General features: G+C 36.1%; 1 protein-coding gene across 1 annotated transcript in view; it reads left to right on the top strand.

The window, feature by feature from the left end:
• Positions 1-18,410, top strand: part of mapkap1 (MAPK associated protein 1) — a 36,422-nt gene that overhangs the window by 1,752 nt on the left and 16,260 nt on the right. The window contains exons 2-7 of the mRNA XM_079872846.1: positions 238-676; positions 6,853-6,942; positions 7,032-7,180; positions 9,139-9,311; positions 13,858-14,034; positions 17,025-17,134. Coding sequence (XP_079728972.1) covers positions 403-676; positions 6,853-6,942; positions 7,032-7,180; positions 9,139-9,311; positions 13,858-14,034; positions 17,025-17,134 — 973 coding nt within the window. The 5' untranslated portion in view covers positions 238-402. The remainder of the gene's footprint in view (positions 1-237; positions 677-6,852; positions 6,943-7,031; positions 7,181-9,138; positions 9,312-13,857; positions 14,035-17,024; positions 17,135-18,410) is intronic.

Raw genomic sequence — 18,410 nt, 5'->3', positions numbered from 1 at the left:
CAAATGTATTGCTCATTTTTAATTCTACCGTCATTAATGTTAGCTAATCAACCTTGTAAAGTGTTACCATAATTTCTTTTGTGTTCAGCAGAAAAAAAGAAATTACACAGTTTTGGAACAACTTGAGGGTTAGTAAATGATGACAGAATTTAAATTTTTTGGTGAACTATCCCTTTAAGCGATTGTATGATATGTGGGTGTATTGTGGCTTTAACATCTGGGTGTGTTACCCTGCAGGCAGGCATCCATGTCCCTCCATGGAGAGGAGAAAATAACCCCCAAAAGAAGGAAAAGAAGACGCTGCATCGCTGAGGAATCTTCAGCCTCTATCTCCGACTGAGGGTCGGCACATCTGGACAGAGACCCGGAGAGCGACAGAGGGGCGAGAGGCTGGTGCTCAGAATGGCTTTCCTCGACAACCCCGCCATCATCCTGGCCCACATCCGGCAGTCCCACGTGACCAGCGATGACACCGGGATGTGCGAGATGGTCCTGATCGATCACGACGTGGATCTGGATAAGTGCCATTCGTCGGTGGCGTCCGCTGGCGGAGGCTCGTCCGGGGGTTCGTATGGGGACGCCAGCAGTGGAGGAGAAGGCCAGACCTGTGATCTCTCTCAGTCTGTCGACATCACTTCCAGCTGGGACTTTGGCATCCGACGGCGCTCCAACACAGGCAAGTAGCTGTCTGACTCTGTTTTCTGCTTCCGGGACCATGAATCTCCTGCTTACTGATGTGGTTGGTACAGGTAAAGGCAAAGTATCGCACAAAACCTTCTCACGCTTAGTTTTAAAGGAACACGCCGACTTTTTGGGACTAAAGCTTATTCACCGTATCCCCCAGAGTTAGATAAGTCCATACATACCCTTCTCATCTCCGTGCGTGCCGTAACTCTGTCGGTTTGGAACGCACGGAGATGAAAAGGGTATGTATGGACTTATCTAACTCTGGGGGATACGGTGAATAAGCTCAAGTCCCAAAACGTTGGCGTGTTCCTTTAAGAAAAGTGTATATTGGCCAGCTTCACTTTATTTTCCACTTCCGCCTAATTTCCAACTTTTTTTGGCGGAAAGATTATTACAGCATTTCACTAGTTTCGTGATGAGAGCCATTTGTAAACCTGTTTTCACAGAAACTTAAAAGGTTTCCAATACAGTTTTCTTCCCCCAAAATAAAAATTCAAGGGTTTAACTCTTTCAAGTTAAGATATTAAGACATAAGTATTCAAATTTTTGTATTGCATTCTCAATGCAAGATGCAGTTTTAATAACTCTGTTTATCATCAATCACGTCCTGCCGTTTATCAACAGTAGACTGTATTTTACGTTAACTTTGGGCTTTTAGGGAGGAAAGAAAACGATGCACTGAAATCGCACGGCTCTAGTTTCTTGCTGTCATTGCTGTAGGGTTGCTATCGTTGCAATGTCTCCGCAAAGACGCTGCAAATTTATTGTCCTTTTCAGACACCTGGTAGAATTGCCAGAACGGTGAATGTAGTGAAGCAATCTGTATCTGATTGGCTCTTCTGATCGGCCTTTATAGAGACAGCAGATCAAGCTACATAAAGCTTTTATCGGCCGATTACAATCGGCGCTCGATCAGTCGGAGCACCCTTACCTAACCCTAACCCGAAACCAAAAATTGTTGTTAAAATTGTCAGTAGCCGAAATTTAAGTGCATCACTAGTTTTCACTTTATTTTTCGTCAAATAAATGCAGCTTTAGTGAGTATAAGAGACTTTCAACAATGTTAAAAAAATCTTAATTATTACAAACTTTGTCTGGTACTTAGTAGATACTAGGGCTGCTGTTTTCAGTTGATGAATGAATGGAACATCATAGCGCGCATCCCAATAAATCGCAACAATCTTTGTGCTTTGTTACTATTGATATGAAACAAAGTCTCAGATTTCAAATTACGTCCATTTTCTTACGAAATTCAAAAAACATAAATACCGTTTTGGCGCTGTGATCTTCTCTTCCACCTTAATAATACCGGTTACAGTGCGAAATAAACATGAATGAGCTTCTGAAAGTGAGTTAAAAGATAGAGTACAACTTATCGAAATCTGTATCACGTCACATGGAATCTCCCAATCAGTGTTTCAGCCGTGGAAAGACGTCAGTAAAACAGCTTGTAAACAATGTAACTTCACATTTACCTCAGAAAAACCATATCCAGTGACCATAAACTCGTTAGTCAGCTAGAAAAATTAACTCTAGAGAGGAGCATTTTGCTAAATATATGCACCATATTACATATTCATTATAATTTTTAATGTTCTTCAATATTTAATGCATGTTTGAATAAATCTGGCAAGTCTTTATGACAGCCACCATTTAATGTTTATATTTCATATAACTTTATTATTATAAAAATAAAAAAAGTGTAATTTAAGTATTTGTAAACAAATCAGTTAATGTTTACCTTCAGTATTATAGTAGGCTAATGAAGCCTATAGGCTAACACTGACTCCCATAGTTTACAGCATTAGTTAAGACATTTGTTTTCCTTGAGAAAATTTGAAATAGAAATAGTATCAAATGTCAGTATTTTTCAAGGTATTGAAAGAAATTCCAGTATCGCTCAGATCATTGTGTTCATGCTTAACTTGCTCTATCAGCATTTTCAATATGTGGCTTTGCAATTTGCTGTGGGATTATATATGAGCATGACAGTGGCTTGTCATTATCTTGAAGCTCATTGGCTACCAAGGCCACAAGAGTTTGGTAACTGATAATATCAAACATGCTGAATGTTGAAAATCTGCTAATGGGATGCCGGCCTAAACTGAACCTTGCACGCTTCTGCTCGAGTTTGCTCTGTATTGCTCTGCTTTAAGCGGTCAGGTTGATGATGCTGATAAATGCAACATTTGAAGCCATTTAGGAAGTACAGCCTTAGCTTGCTTTTAAAGAAGTTAAACAACAACAACAGAGTCTTAAGTTAAATAAGTGTGATGTGTTATCTAGTATTAAGACTAGTATTTATTTGGTCATCAACTAAACCGCTCCATGGCTTGCAGATGGACAGACATCACAGCTTATTAGGGTTGGGAATCAAGAACTGGCTGATTTTCCAATAGCAGGCCTCCAGAAAGTTATTTATTCATTTAGCAAAATATGGCTTCAGAGGAAGTTCTTTGGTTCTCTGTATTTTCATTTTTGTAGAATATCTGAAATCATTTGACACCAGGCCCTAAATGCAATGGATCAAAAGAATTGCTTTCTAAATTGTGTTCATTCTGAAAAGCTGAGAGAATTGTTAATGCAAACCCTGAGGAACCAGACTCTTTAAGTTTCCTTACTATTCCCATCACTTCTGATTATCAATAGGCTGAAACCTTGGAGCAAAACAAAGCAGAACATCTTTTTTTAATTAGGCTAGACGTAAACACTATATTCTGTTGCTGCTTCATCTTTCACTCACAGCTGTCCTGTTAGTGCAGCGCCACATTTATCATGTGCTTTACTGTACCAGCCACAGAGAAGTGAGCAGGAAGAATAATCTGGGGCTCAATAAATGTTTACATAAATGAAAAGGAAATTTCACAAAGCATTGTGATCTCAATCGGTGCCATTTGAAATCAAATGAACTGTTTTTTTTGGGGGGAATTCATTTTATTATCTGATTTATTTATTTATTTATTTATTTTTAATCATGATCAAGGGATAATCTGATTGTGCTTGTTGGCTGGGAATGGCAACTGACTGAAACTGATTTGTACTCTTAGACGATCTTGCCTTTGCAAACCTGTTTCCAGTGCTAAAATTATTTCTGGTGAAACTGGATCTTTTGGAATCAGTTATCTGATGATTTTCTAAAAACACATTACACATTAAATATGGTCGTTCTTGTTTATTTATTAATCTTATTCCAAATAATCAGTATGAACACACACTTTAGTGTTTGGATTTCAGAGAATAGCCTATCTCTGGTGTTCAACATATGTGTCTCATGTATGTTTTTCAGTAGATACCAGCAAACACACATTGTTTTATACTAAAATGTTTTTTTTGAGTTAAATTAGTTGAGTAATTCCTCAAAAAACACATTTTCAGTCAGTCAGTTTTTCACATTACAGGTGAGTTATGCCTTGTCTGTCACTTTTTCCTTTGGAAATAATATGGCAATTATAACTGCAGATTTAGTCATAAGTATGTGAGGCTCTAATTACGGTTATGCTTGTTTGAACACAAACATTTTTTTCCAGTCTGTGTAAAAAGGATTGAAATACTGATGCCTGTTTATGTTGAGGTTTGTTCTTGGAGTCATTCAGTTTCAGTCAGTACCTCTTGTCATGGCAAATGTTGGAGTATGAATTAATCCTGGGCTAGGGATTGATAATCACCGGCACTTCGGCATTCAAACTTTGATGAAATGGATGTGCTTAGTGGTTTTGCGATGCTTTTGTTGGAGAGGGGATCTTTGACATATTCCTCTATTATCAACCATCTGAACAACTTGTCTCCAGGACGACAAGACAGTTTCGTGAGACCTGAGCATGCTGGTAAGCAAGTGTTCAGGACAGGAAACAATGCTGAAAATATGAATCTGATGAATCTTATCTATGAATCCTATTCCATTTGAATTTCAGCAATTAATTTTGTGATCTCAAAATAATAATCTTTAATTTGACAGAATACATTTTCTAATTATTTCATGACTTCAAATTATCTCTTTTTTTTAAGAGTTGAATTGCCCTCTAGAAACACTGATTGTATCAACTTGATTCAGTTCTTTGGATAGCTATATGGTATTTAGTTATTTTATATATATTGAGATGTTGTATCACTGCCACGGCTGTTCAGTTGTAATTAATTTATAAATTTAATCTACTATATAATCATTTTGTTGTGCCTAGAAACTACTAGTGATGGTCAATATTGTAACTAAATACTTATATTCTTAAAGGGGTGGTTGATTATGATTTGACTTTTCTAACTTTAGTTAGTGTGTAATGTTGCTGTTTGAGCATAAACAACATCTGCAAAGTTACAACGCTCAAAGTTCAAAGCAAAGGAAGATATTTGCTTTTAAAGAAATCGCTTTTTAAGGACTACAACAAACGGCTGGTAGAGACTACACCACATTCCTCCCGGGTTAGTGACATCACCAACCCTAGAATTTACATAAACCCCGCCCCCTGAACACGATTTATAGATTATCAAGACAGAATATGCTAATCAATGACTAGAAGATAAACAAAAAAGTGTTTTTGACACAAGCTGTTGTAGCTCTGCCCCCTGTGCCGGGAGCAGCAGCTCATTTGCATTTAAAGGGACAGACACAAAAACGGTGCATTTTTGCTCACCCTTAAAAAGTGAGAACTTTAACATGCTATATAAAAATATCTGTGGGGTATTTTGAGCTAAAACTTCACATACACACTCTGGGGACATCAGAGACTTATTTTACATCTTGTGAAAAGAGCATTATACCACCCCTTTAATGTAAGTCAGGCAAGGTAAAGTCAAAAGTACACATTGTGAAATAGAAAACATACTTTGTGCATTGTTGAAGCAACAGTCCCCAGTGATGTTTGGGATTCACATATTTGTGAAGAGCATATTTCATGCTTTACATATATATTTGAATATATATTTTCACTTATATATTATCTTGAGTATAAGAGATGTTACAGAGCAAAAAAAAAAATGTAAAAAAACTGTTGCCATTAAAGTCAAAGAGGATTACATTTGCAAACATACTTCAAGTTCGAGTGCTGCATATTTGTACTCGCTCTCAAAATGGCAGCCAAGTGCTCTATGACCGAATCTTTTAGTTTTAAGGGTACAAAGTGTACAAAAACTACTCTGAATATAAACTTCCAAACACATACAAATGCATTCTAAACAATAAGCATTTATGCAGCTTGTAGACAATCTTATATTTTCTACGAGCTGCATATATTTATACATATTTAGTATGTGTTTGTAAAATAAAAAATTATGTCGATCAGTTGTAGACCTCATGAAGTAAATGGAAAATGTCGTCTTTGTAGACATTCCAGAATATTCTTGCCCTAATATAAACTAATGACATGAATGAAACACTAATTGAGGTTTTTTTTTTCTCAGACAGTGATTGTCTGGCTAACAATGAATGTCATGTTGTGTTTTTCTAAGTTTGCTTCAGATGGTATTTCTATGCAAAACAGCTTAATTTTACAATAGGGCTTTGAATAATAGCGCTTATGCATTTTAAGGCAATTAAAATGTTTTCCCTTTGTGACATTCCTTTCATGATGTTACTTAATAAAAATTATTCTTATTACTGTAATGAGAAAAAGATTTGTAAAGTACAAATGTTTAAGTATACATCATTGTAGTATTTGCTGTAAGAAATGCAATCATGCTGATTAAAAATAACAACAACAATTATGTCCAGACAAGATTAGCAGCGATGTAATGAGATTTTGTTTAATTGTCTTGATCACCATCCAAAAAATAATCATCTTTTTCTGAATGCAAAATATACTGTATATTATTTTTATTTCTTTTGATTTGAATCTCAAACAAATGTACAGGTCATATTTCAGTGAAAAGGAAAAACAAGACTAATGGCATAGTGGGTCAAGTTAGACATTGATCAGCACTTTAATATTTAAATCATCCGTCTAATAGTAACCTGTATGTCTTCAGCTTTTTAATCAAAGATGTATCATAGCTTGAAAGGTGTCATAACCCTCTTTATATATATTTTTTTCACCAGGTGCATTCAGCCCTTGTATATGTCAATCACAGTTGTAACAGAATCTTCTTTTCATTTAACAGAAGTTGACCATTTTGAACTCTAATGGGGTCACACCACTGACACTGTTAATGAGATGAAAGTCTTTTCATTTAAAGCTCAAAGACTGGAGCGACTGAGGAAAGAACGACAGAACCAGATCAAGTGCAAAAATATCCAGTGGAAAGAGAGAAACTCGTCTCAATCAGGTACAGTAGCGGTAGCCGTACTCAAAAGAGAAGTTCACACTCATTATCTCCTCTTCATTTCTTGTCCTGTGAATGTTTGATTTTTGCAGTAGATGACTTGAGCTCGCTTTTTGAGAAGAAGGACTTTAAGGACAGGCCCCGGAGCACAGGTAGTAAATCCACACTCTCGCTGAGGCTCGAACAGTGTCCCCAACAGCTCAACAACCCCTTCAACGAATACTCCAAATTTGATGGCAAGGTGAGCATTTCTGTGTCTAGACCGAGTACTTTTCCTCTAAAATGACATGCCGGGTTATCTTTGAATACAGATGTTTTTCAAGGTCAACATGAGTCACTTTCTTAATAAATTTCCCTTTTATAGTTTGACAAAATAATGCATCATTATCAGTGTTATTTTAGAATTATTTAGATACTATTATAGTATTTTTATTAGGTTTTACTATTTATTGTTTTTGTAATTTTTAATAGTTTAAGTAACACTTTACAGTAAGGTCTCATTTGTTAACTAACGTTAAAGTTTTTATTATTCATTGTTTTTTATTTGAGTTTTTTGTGATTTTGTTGTGTTTTTGTCATTTTTAATAGTTTTTTAGGTAACACTTTACAATAAGGTCTCATTTGTTAACTAACATAACAATGAACAATACATTTCTTACAGTTATTATTAATCTTTGTTAACATTAGTTAATAAAAAAGTACTGTTCATTGTTTGCTCATGTTAGTTCACAGCGCATTCTTTCAACTTTTTATTTAAAAAATGTATTATGCTGAAATTAAAATGAACTAAGATTAATAAATGCTGTAGAAGTGTTGTTCATTGTTTGTCCATGTTAACTTTAACAAATGAAACCTTATTGAAAAGTGTTACCATTTTTTTAAATAGTTTTATTAACTTTTATTTCAGTTTTAGTTATTTTAACACATCAAGTTAAACTAAATGAAAATGTGAAATGTTGCTTTGGCGACTATCTGAAATAAAATAAGATTATTATATAGTTTTCTTATATTGTATTTTATCAGTTAATGTTAATGTCTAGTTAATGTTTATTTTATTTTCAAGTAATTAATTTTTTAATGGTTTATTTTCAGTTTTAGATAACTATAATAACTAGGACTGTAAAGCGATTACATTTTTTTAATTTAATTATTAACACGATGTGTCGATAAATTTATCAAATTAATCGCACATTGAATTTGGCTTAGAAATTACCCCAAAAGATAATTAAAGTCATTATCGTGTTAAATGAGAAAAGCATCAAATAGTCATTAAAAAAAGTAATTTTAGAAAAAAGAAATGTTTTTGATTCAACATAGAATTTATTACACAACTTTTAGGCTTTAGGCGGTAAATGCCTTAATTTTAACGCATTACTTTTTCCTGTAACTAATTAAATTGAATTAACATGTTCAATCGACAGCCCTAACATTAACCATCATAATTTTTAAGTGTTCATGAATGTTGCAGGGCTGAACCCTTCCTCTCTTGCATGATTAAAAACAATGAACATGCTTATGAAATCACCAGTAACACCCATTGTTGAAAAATATGTAATGAGGCTTTAAATGAGTGGCAGAGTTAATTTAATCAAAACAATTATTAAAGAGTCTTTTCGTCATCCTCTAAGCATGCTCTTTGTAAAGTACAGAACAGAAACAACTGGTGTCATGCAGGTTTCTCTCCTGTCTCCGTGCATTAGGATCAGCTCCAGGCGATAACACCTTCGCAGAAAAGAGAAAGACTGCCGTTTTCATTTTTTGACAGTCTTGGAGATTTTAAGTGTAGTTTGTCATTGTGCATCAATTACAGCTGTCTTTATCATCTGTTCCCCTTTGGCTCTTTAGATTCATGTTTTTACAAACACTCTGTTTTCTGTACTATGAATTTGTCAGGAATGCATAAAGGCTTCTCCTCTTCCAGTAAAATCTTAAAAACAATCCAGAAAAATTAATGTAAGTTTATTTGAATTTTATTTTTCATTGGGGCTCATTTTTCTACTTGTACTGACAAACTTAGAGGAAACAAAATTATTTTGAGGGTAGAGAGCACTAATGTAGTCAGGATATGACACCACGGCTAAAAAAAGGCCATAGTTTGACTATTTTTATCTATTTGCCTGCTTTTTGCTTTAACATTTGCAGTATCTTTTCAGTCACAGGGTTGCTTACAGACATGCTTCCTTCACCTTTCTTTTTCAGGGCCATGTTGGTACAACGGCAACCAAAAAAATTGACGTCTACCTCTCGATGCAGTCAACCCAAGAAAAGCTTCACCCCATGACGGTGGTCACGATGGCTAACGCTCGGGTCCACGATCTTATCGGGCTCATCTGCTGGCAGTACACCTGTGAGGGCCGTGAACCCAAGCTCATGTTAGTAGAAAACACTTCACACATGCATCCTAGATAAGAACTTATCTCTTCATATTACAGTGCGTTGATGTTAACGTTATTCTTAAAGGGATACTTCACCGATTAGCATTAAGCTTTGTATCAGTAGAAACCCGGTAGTATTCTCGAATGACCGTGCTATCATGTCCCCCTGAGACGAGAGATTTCTGTATTGTGTGTCTGGAAAAAAAACTCAGATGACGCAAAAATCTTCATTTAGCTCATCTGAGGCTCTTTTGTCCAGAGGCGAGAGACTCCAGCCAGTAGGAGGAGCTCGTCCCGCATGTGTTCAACCCGCCCATAGGGGGATCTCACCATAAAACACCGTCTTTTTAGTTTCGAGTCGACTAGTAGCCTAGTTGTATCATTTCTCCCGATACTGCCCTCTGTAACCGGTAGGCGTGGCTTGGGAGTGTCCTCGTAGGGCAGCGAAGCAAGTGCATTCTGGGAGCTTTTCTCAGTCTAGAAGGCACCAACTTCTAAAATAATTTCACATTTCTACTACATAAATGACCCAATTTAAATACACATTCATCTTTCCAGCGGTGAAATATCCCTTTAAGTCATCAGTATACTTCTCGAAATCGAAGAACGGACTTGTGTGATGTCATTGAGAACAAATTTTGAGTTCATTCCGGGAGTTTGAAACATCTTCGCTGTGAGTGTATCGGGCCTTTAATGGATGCTTGTTTAGGGTGCCATAAATAAAATATGCTTGTTGTCAACCTGCTTGGAAAGTGCTACTCTCCAAGTAATGTACTAGTGATCCTTCCCAGAGGCATTTATATTCCTTTTCCATCTACCTCTGCTGCTAATGCCAGTCTTGACCTTTCCCAGCCAAGGCAGGGATTCCCCTGGGTTTCTTTCTCATCTCCTCATTCAGAGCGTCTCCGAGGTTTGCTGACCGAATAGCGCAGGAATTTTCTCCCTGGTACATGGTACAATATGAAGATTTATACTTCAGTCAGACTGAGGAGAGGGTAACCATTAAAATGGAGAGAAGACGAGGGGGAAAAAAAGCAGATTCCCTCTTGGGCAGCTTGGTGCCTCACACAGACAGTCTTGGTGGTTGATGTGAGACCTGATTGGCATAGCAATGAGCCTTTTCCCCCTGGAGGAGGGTCAGGCTGTAGAGAGGAAGAGATACACTACTTGTGTGGGATTTCAATGAGTCTACTACCTCCGTACGGCTTTGGCCATTACTAGAAACCTTCTGAAAGCTGCTTTTGAGTGAGGATCAAGGATGATCAATTCAAAGATGGTTCTTTCAGGACATTCAGATCGCTGTCAGTGCGGTCAACCTCTAATTTCCCATCACCCTTTCTCCTAGAGTTAAGCTGAACTGCTTCTGTCGATCCAGTTTGAGTAGTTTATTAAAATGAATCCTAGACTCTGTTTACATCTAGTATAGAGGGTATGCACATGGGAGTCAATGCGGTTATACCCACTGAGTGGCAAAAAGGCTGAGTGGCAGTGTTGGTGGAGAAAACACACAAAAACACATCTAAAATGGAAAAGAGCTGTGCGATCGACTGTACAATCCGATTAAACAAGCAAACGGAGATATCTTTTTACAGACTTCTGAAAGCTTCAAAAAAGAGAAGAAAAATGGATCGCTGCAATTTGCTGAAACAACTTAACTAGGCAGCGAAATACCAATTCGCAGTTACCGTTTTGTCAGATATGTTGAATTTTTGTGGTAAAATCATACCCTAGGTTATATAACTCCTCAATTAAATATTTACCATCTTAAATTATGTGTAACTGTACATTTAAAATCTAAAAAAGTCCATTATGATGAGCCCTAAAAGGGCTCTAAAATAGCTTTCACAAAAAACACAGTTTCCACGCAGCTTTACAGAAAGTCAGAATGTAACGTCTATAATGCCTTAGTGGTTTAATAAGTTTTAGGGTTGGGCGTACAATCACAAGTTGACTGTGTGTAAATAAGGTCCAAAACTTAAAGTCAAACCATTTGGGGTTAGTCTGAAAATACATGACTCGAGTTATCATTAAATACACACTGCAACACAAAGGTCTTGAGGAAAAACTGCCAAAATAATTAATTATGACTGAAATATATATTGCTATTGTATAATAACATTTTAATTTACTATTTAAGTGTCATCTTACTAAGACATATTGGCAGATATAGAATGATTACTGTTATTTATATGCATTTTATGTAAGTATCTGCTATACTGTTATAAGCATCTCATTGCCATTTGCCATCTGATGCATTGACATTACCAGCATCAGAATTTCATTTTGCAATATATAAAAATATGCAATTTGGTGCAGTTGCTGATATTTATATGGCCAAAAAGGGACCTCGTGTGATTTAGAAATTACCCCCCCCACATCAGAATTTAGAGGTGAAAGTAAGAAGTGCATGTTATTGAAACACAAAAAGCCCAGATTTAGGCCTCTTCTCTCAGTCGGCTGTTATCTCCTCAGGCTGCCTGAGCAGGATCATGGGTCTGATTAACACTATGACAGTTAGTCTTTACAGCTCGGGCCTGGATTTCGACAGTGTGTCAGAGCAAATTAAAACGCCATCGTCCCAGCACAAACACCAGGGCAGGCACTGGCCTCGAGGGATGAAAGCTATATCATAAAGACAAAGCTTAACATGCCTGCGCTGAATGAATCGAGGAATAGGCTGCTGTTAGTTTTATATTTCTGATGGATCAGTTTTCCTTAAGGAGTCGATCCATTATGATATAAAACAAAGCTCTGGGCAAAAGTAATCTGGAATAGTGCCAGCCTACACCATATATAATGATACAACAAAAGGTTTAACCATGAAACCAGTGAAGTTAACTCTTCCCAGTGCTTCTCTTTTGATTCATCCTCATTCTGTGCCAGGCTGCATCCCAACAAACACTCAATGTTTTTGCTCCTCAATGAATAGCCCTCATTTACATGCCCTGACTCATAAATTGTGTCTGGGTGCTTTTGTTTGATGTCCCTGTTGTTGTTGCCCTTCTTCAACAAACCAGAGCTTTTAGAAAGAGTCCTTCAGAGGCACTTTTCCACACACAGAACGTATCATTTATCATTATCATTAATATTAATCATTTTTGAATTGAAGGGTTAGAAGTAATTTTAGAAGTTGTTACTGGTCAAAAGTTTGGAATAATTAATATTTTTTGCATGTTTTTGAAAGAAGTCTCTTATAGTCACCAATGCTGCATTTATGTGATCACAATTGCAGTACAAATGTGAAATATTATTATAATTTAAAATAACTGTTTTCTATGTGAATATAGTGTAAAATGTAATTTATTCCTGTGATCAAAGCTGCATTTTCAGCATCATTACTCCAGTCTTCAGTGTCACATGATCCTTCAGAAATCATTCTAATATGCTGATTTGCTGCTCGAGAAACATTTATGATTATTATCAATCACTGCTTTTGCTACTTAATATTTTTGTGGAAACCGTGAAACACTACCATTCAAACAGTAAGTTAGTTTTAAAAGCAAGTAAAGACATTTATAATGTTACAAAAGTTTTCTATCTCAAATAAATGCTGTTCTTTTGAACTTTTTATTCATCAAAGAATCCTGAAAAAATGTATCGTGGTTTCCAAAAAAAAAATTATGTAGCAAAAACTGTTTTGAACATGGATAATAACAATAACCATTATTAATAATTGAGCACCAAATATTAGAACTATTAGAGTAGAACATCATATTAGAATGATTTCTGAAGGATCATGTAACGCTGATGTCTGAAGTTTATCATTTTAGAATAATTTTAGACAATAATTTTCAGAAGCCATTTTTAAATATATATGTATATAAATAGAAAACAGTTCTTCTTTATTGTTTTTACTATATTTCCGATCAAATAAATGCACCCTTGGTGAGCATAAGCTTTTTTTTTTTTTACTGGGAGTGTATAATAAATGAAATTCATTGCAATGAATTCACACATATGATATATGTGACTTGTTACCACCAATATGTGACCCTGGATCACAAAACCAGTCACAAGTAGCACAGGTATATTTGTGGCAATTGCCAACAATACATGGGTCAAAATTATAGATTTTTCTTTTATGCCAAAAATCATTAGGATATTAAGTAAAGATCATGTTCCATGAAGATATTTAGTAAATTTCCTACCGTAAATATATAAAACATTTATTTTTGTGAGTGAATGCAGCACAATCGTGAACATAAATGAACAACTTTAAAGGAGATTTTCTCAATGTTTCGATTTTTTGCTCCCTCAGATTCCAGATTTTAAAATAGTTGTATCTCGACCAAATATTGTCATATCCTAACAAACCATACATCAGTGGAACGCTTATTATGAATCTCAATTTCAAAAAAATTGACCCATGTAACTGGTTTTGTGCTCCAGGGTCACATATATGCCTTTGTTTCTTATAATGGGAACAATGTTTAATTTAAATGAGCAAATTTGACTTGTTTGAAATAGTAAACATACTTTGCATCGACAATAGCACTCTCTTTGAGTTTGATCTCTCTTATTTTCTCCTTTCTTGCCTCCACAGAGAAAATGTCAACACCTACTGTCTCCACATCGCTGAGGATGATGGGGAGGTGGACACAGACTTCCCTCCGCTGGACTCTAACGAACCCATCCACAAGTTTGGCTTCAGCACACTGGCGCTGGTCGAGAAGTATTCATCTCCTGGACTGGGGCCCAAACAGTCACTCTTTGTTCGAATGTAAGAAAGCCACTTAAGTCTGACTTTATCACCTCCAGTTACTACTACTGTGAAGAATAAATACATTTATAGTCAACATCAAATTAAAATGTACCTGAATTACTGTCATAATACACGTTATACATAATAGAAGTAAAATGGGTTGGGAACAGATTTTTGTTGACAAAATTTATATATTATATACCATCATTTTAACTACACTAACGTTCAAAAGTTTGGGGCCAATCTTACCAACCCCAAACTTTTGAATGGTAATATATATATTTGTATATATATGCATAGGTCCAAAGAGTAAAACGAACCACATCTAACCACAAATCTCTCTCCGTCATCAAATATTCAACTTATTGGTGTTTGTCTTGAAGTTTACCTCAGTGCACAACCTCTCATACGCTTCTTATGAGAACCATCTGAATGTTTTAGGTTTAAATGCCTGGCCGTTCACACAAGTCTTAAACACTCAATCCTTTAAGTTTGTTGGAGATTTTTTCCTCATGCCTCTCCATGAAGCTCTCATCTTTGTGAGCTCTGTTAGATTGTTGCTCTTCTGTGCATTTGGGAATATCTCTAATCAACTGTTTGGTTAATGTGACTGAAAAAGCATTAGGAGACCCCTGTTAATTTGAAGTTGCTAATTGGATTTGAATGGCTCCCTGCCAGACTGTCCTGCCTTTGATGGGGAACCTTGCTTTGGGCTGTAATACTGAATTTGGTTTGTAAATTTTGGTTTGGTTTGTTTTGCTTGTTTGAAAAATGGGTTCTGCTTGTTTGTGTATGTGACAGATTTTTGGTTTTTTTTTTTTCTTGCACTTGCTTAGATTGGGTGATATTTGCACCAATTAACACATTTTTTAACATTTTTATTAGGAAATAAAGATGTGTTTTGCAGATTTTGGGTGAACTGTTCCTTTAACATTTCACCAGCGAGGAAAGAAATAAGATACACTACCGTTCAAAAGTTTAGGGGTCGGTATGATTTTTGTTTTTAAAAAACATGAATTAAATTGATCAAAAGTGAGAGCTAAGACATGCATAACGTTACAAAAGATTTCTATTTCAAATTAATGCTGTTCGTTTGAACCTTCTGTTCATCAAAGAATCCTATAAAATTATTTTGGTTTTCTACAAAAAATATTAAGGAATGCAGCTGTTTTCAGCATTGATGATAATAAGAAGTGTTTCTTGAGCAGCAAATCATCATATTAGAATGATTTCTGAAGGATCATGTGACACTGAAGACTGGAGTAATGATGCTGAAAATTCAGCTTTGATCACAGGAATAAATTACATTTCACAATATATCCACACAGAAAACAGTTATTTTAGACTGCAATAATATTTCACATTTTTACTGTATGTTTGATAACCTAAATGCAGCATTGGTGGGCAGAAGAGATCATCTACTGACTCCAAACTTTTCAGCGGTAGTATAACTCCATTATAAGTAGCCATTTGCCTGTGGCATAAACTAATTTATTTATTTATTTAGTTTTTTAAACAAAAGTTTCATTTGTGGCCCAGCTGCTTTGCACTTTTCATTGTCTTTTGTCTGTATTTATTTGTGATTTATTCATCCGCTCTCAGCCGTCGGCTGGTGTTCAGAGCTCTCTGGGTCAGATGCATGCTCCCTTCACGAGAGGACCACTGATGTGGCACTGCAGGACCCTGGGCGAGAACTGAGCCAGTGCTTGGCCCTCAGTGGGCCATCGGGGCCGGCGACCTCTTCTGACGTGAAGCCTGTCAGAAGCCCTGGCCCGAGGCTGACGGGTCAGGACTGCTAAATGGAAGTGGACAAGCGAGTCCACTGTCCTGAAAGTGTGCGCTCTCCGGTTTCTGGCCTGGGGTTGTTGTTCTGTTGATGTAGTCTATCGCAGTGATGCGTCCATGTGCTCAAAGTTTGACTCGTGGACTGCCCCTCGGCCCTGTTATGTGCTCGCCAACCACTTAAGAGTACAATACACTCTTTCTGTGTGCAAGCTTTTCTTCTGACATTAACTGCTCACACCAGTCCCGCTAAACTGTCATTCAAGAGTGATTCTCTTGAATCTCAAAGTACATCTGCAAAAAAATATTGGTTTCATATTTATACTTGAGTTGTGTGGTGCTGTTTAGTGAATCATTCTGACTCGATCGCAAGAGTCATTGGTCTGAATCAACTCAGATGACTCGCTCGTTTGTTGAACCGAAGGTGAATGTCTCTAAAAGTGTGAAAATATTTTAAAAAATGTAAGGGTTAATGAAACTTGGCTGATTAAATTACAGAGTAATTGTGTTCAAAATCCTGTAGAAATCACTGGCTCGCACATTTTACTTTTAAGTGATCGCTGTCATTGTTTATTATGATTATATGCAATAATTCGAATCATTAGACGTTATAGTAGTCGTGTTATTTTAGTATCATTAATATACTATTATAGTGTTTATTAATATTTTAAATTGGTTTTTATCTTTAGATTTTCTGTTTTCGTGTTAGTTTGAGTTAGTTTTAGTAATAATAAAAAAAATGAAATTGAAATTAAATAAAAAAAATAAATGTTAACAGAATGTTTCTTTAGTTTCAATTAACGTAAAAGTTTCTTAATATTTTTGATTTTAGTTATCATAACACTGTTTAGCACTTTTATGCCATTCCTTCGGCCATTTGATGTAATGATTCCAAAATATAATGCTATGTTACGATCACAATATCACTTGATGATGATGTTTTTGATGCTTTTGTGCTCATAAGCAGTTTCTAACCACTATTGTTCTAGTTTCCTCAGGAAAAAAAAATCTAAATCATGTTCAACTCATCTTGAACCTAATGGTTTGATGTCTTTCATATAATTGAATATGACATGCTCAGCCATTGATTGAGACTCAAAGCTCAGTCCTGAGAATCTGAGGGCATGATCTCAGTGTTGATGCTCTGATGGACAGGAATCTCGCATCTAACTCAAACGGTAAAGATTTATTCAGTATGACTGATGATTTGCCTTCCTCACCCACAGAAACGCCGCTCATGGCTTCTCCCTGATCCCAGTGGACAGCCTGAAAGTGACCATGAAGGATATTCTGCAGAAGGCCCTCAAAAAGAGGAAGGGCTCCCAGAAAGGATCAGGTGAGACATCTGAAAGATTCATCTCACACTTAATGTGAAGTGATAGATATGTTTTGGACTCAAGCTTATATTCCTATTTTGGGTGGCCTGCAATGTTATTTTACTATTATTTATTTATTTATTTACTATTATTAGAATTAATATTTTAAATAAGCTTTTATTTTTATAAATTTTTCATTATTAATTTTGTTTTTGTAATGTTTATAATTTTTTCTTTATATTTAACATTATTTCTATTTTAGCTGTAGGAATTTTATCACTTTATATTTTCGTTAGTTGCCAATGTAACATTTCTAATTTTTATTTTGTAAAATTTTTTATCTTTATATATATATATATATAAAATTTCAGCTTTATTTACAATTATTTATATACATTTATTTACAATTACATATATATATTTCAGCTTTATTTACAATTACAATTATTTACAATTGTTTATTAACAAAAACAATTCAACTCAATAACAACTCAAATGCCTTTTCTTACATATCGGCATGAAAATGAAATGTTTTGGTGCAAGAAACCTTGACAAAAAAAGTGGACTTCAGGGGAAAATAATAAATGCTGTAAGAAGTGTAGCAAATGGTGCCTTTGAATTGTCAGTCGAACTGGAATTTGTGTGTGTGTGTAGTTTTCATCTTAGAAAGCAAGTGAAGCCGTCTGCTGTGATTTGGCCCGATAACCGTGGAAATGTGCCGTCCTAATTTGTCATCGCCGAATGGGCGAATCTGATAAGGCCAGAGACTTTAATACAAAAAGTCACAGGTAACGGATCGCCCCTTTGATGGCCATGATGAGCCGGGGCAGCGCTGAGATAAGAGGGGTGAGGAGAGGAGATTGAGCCGCAGACTGACTCAGAGACGGAGAAGTGCACATAAAGAATGGAAAGCAATGGTGCGGGAACGAAAGTATATTAGAGAGAAAATGGATGAAACGCAGAGAAAATGATGGTGCGTGGAGAGCCACTGGAGCCTCATCTCTCCTGGATTTAGCACACACTGAGGTCAAAGCCTGCAGCGAGAGAGGTTCGCTTCAGTAAGGGTGCTGCGGGCGAGCGCTGTCAGTTTGAAGAGGCTATAGTCTTCGCGTTATCCACACAGTCTCGTCAGTATGGCTCATGTACGCCTTCATCGACTCCAGATTGACTAGTCCATAGCAGGGGTTCTCGACCTGTGGAATCAAGACACCCATTTTTCAAGAATCAAAAATACAAAGGTGTGCACATCCCACGCATCCTACTTGGGCTCAGGTGCATGACAACAAAATAACAATA

Source organism: Squalius cephalus (genome assembly GCF_949319135.1).
Source record: "Squalius cephalus genome assembly, chromosome: 5".
Classification (NCBI taxonomy): domain Eukaryota; kingdom Metazoa; phylum Chordata; class Actinopteri; order Cypriniformes; family Leuciscidae; genus Squalius; species Squalius cephalus.
This window is presented reverse-complemented; position numbering and strand designations above follow the sequence as displayed.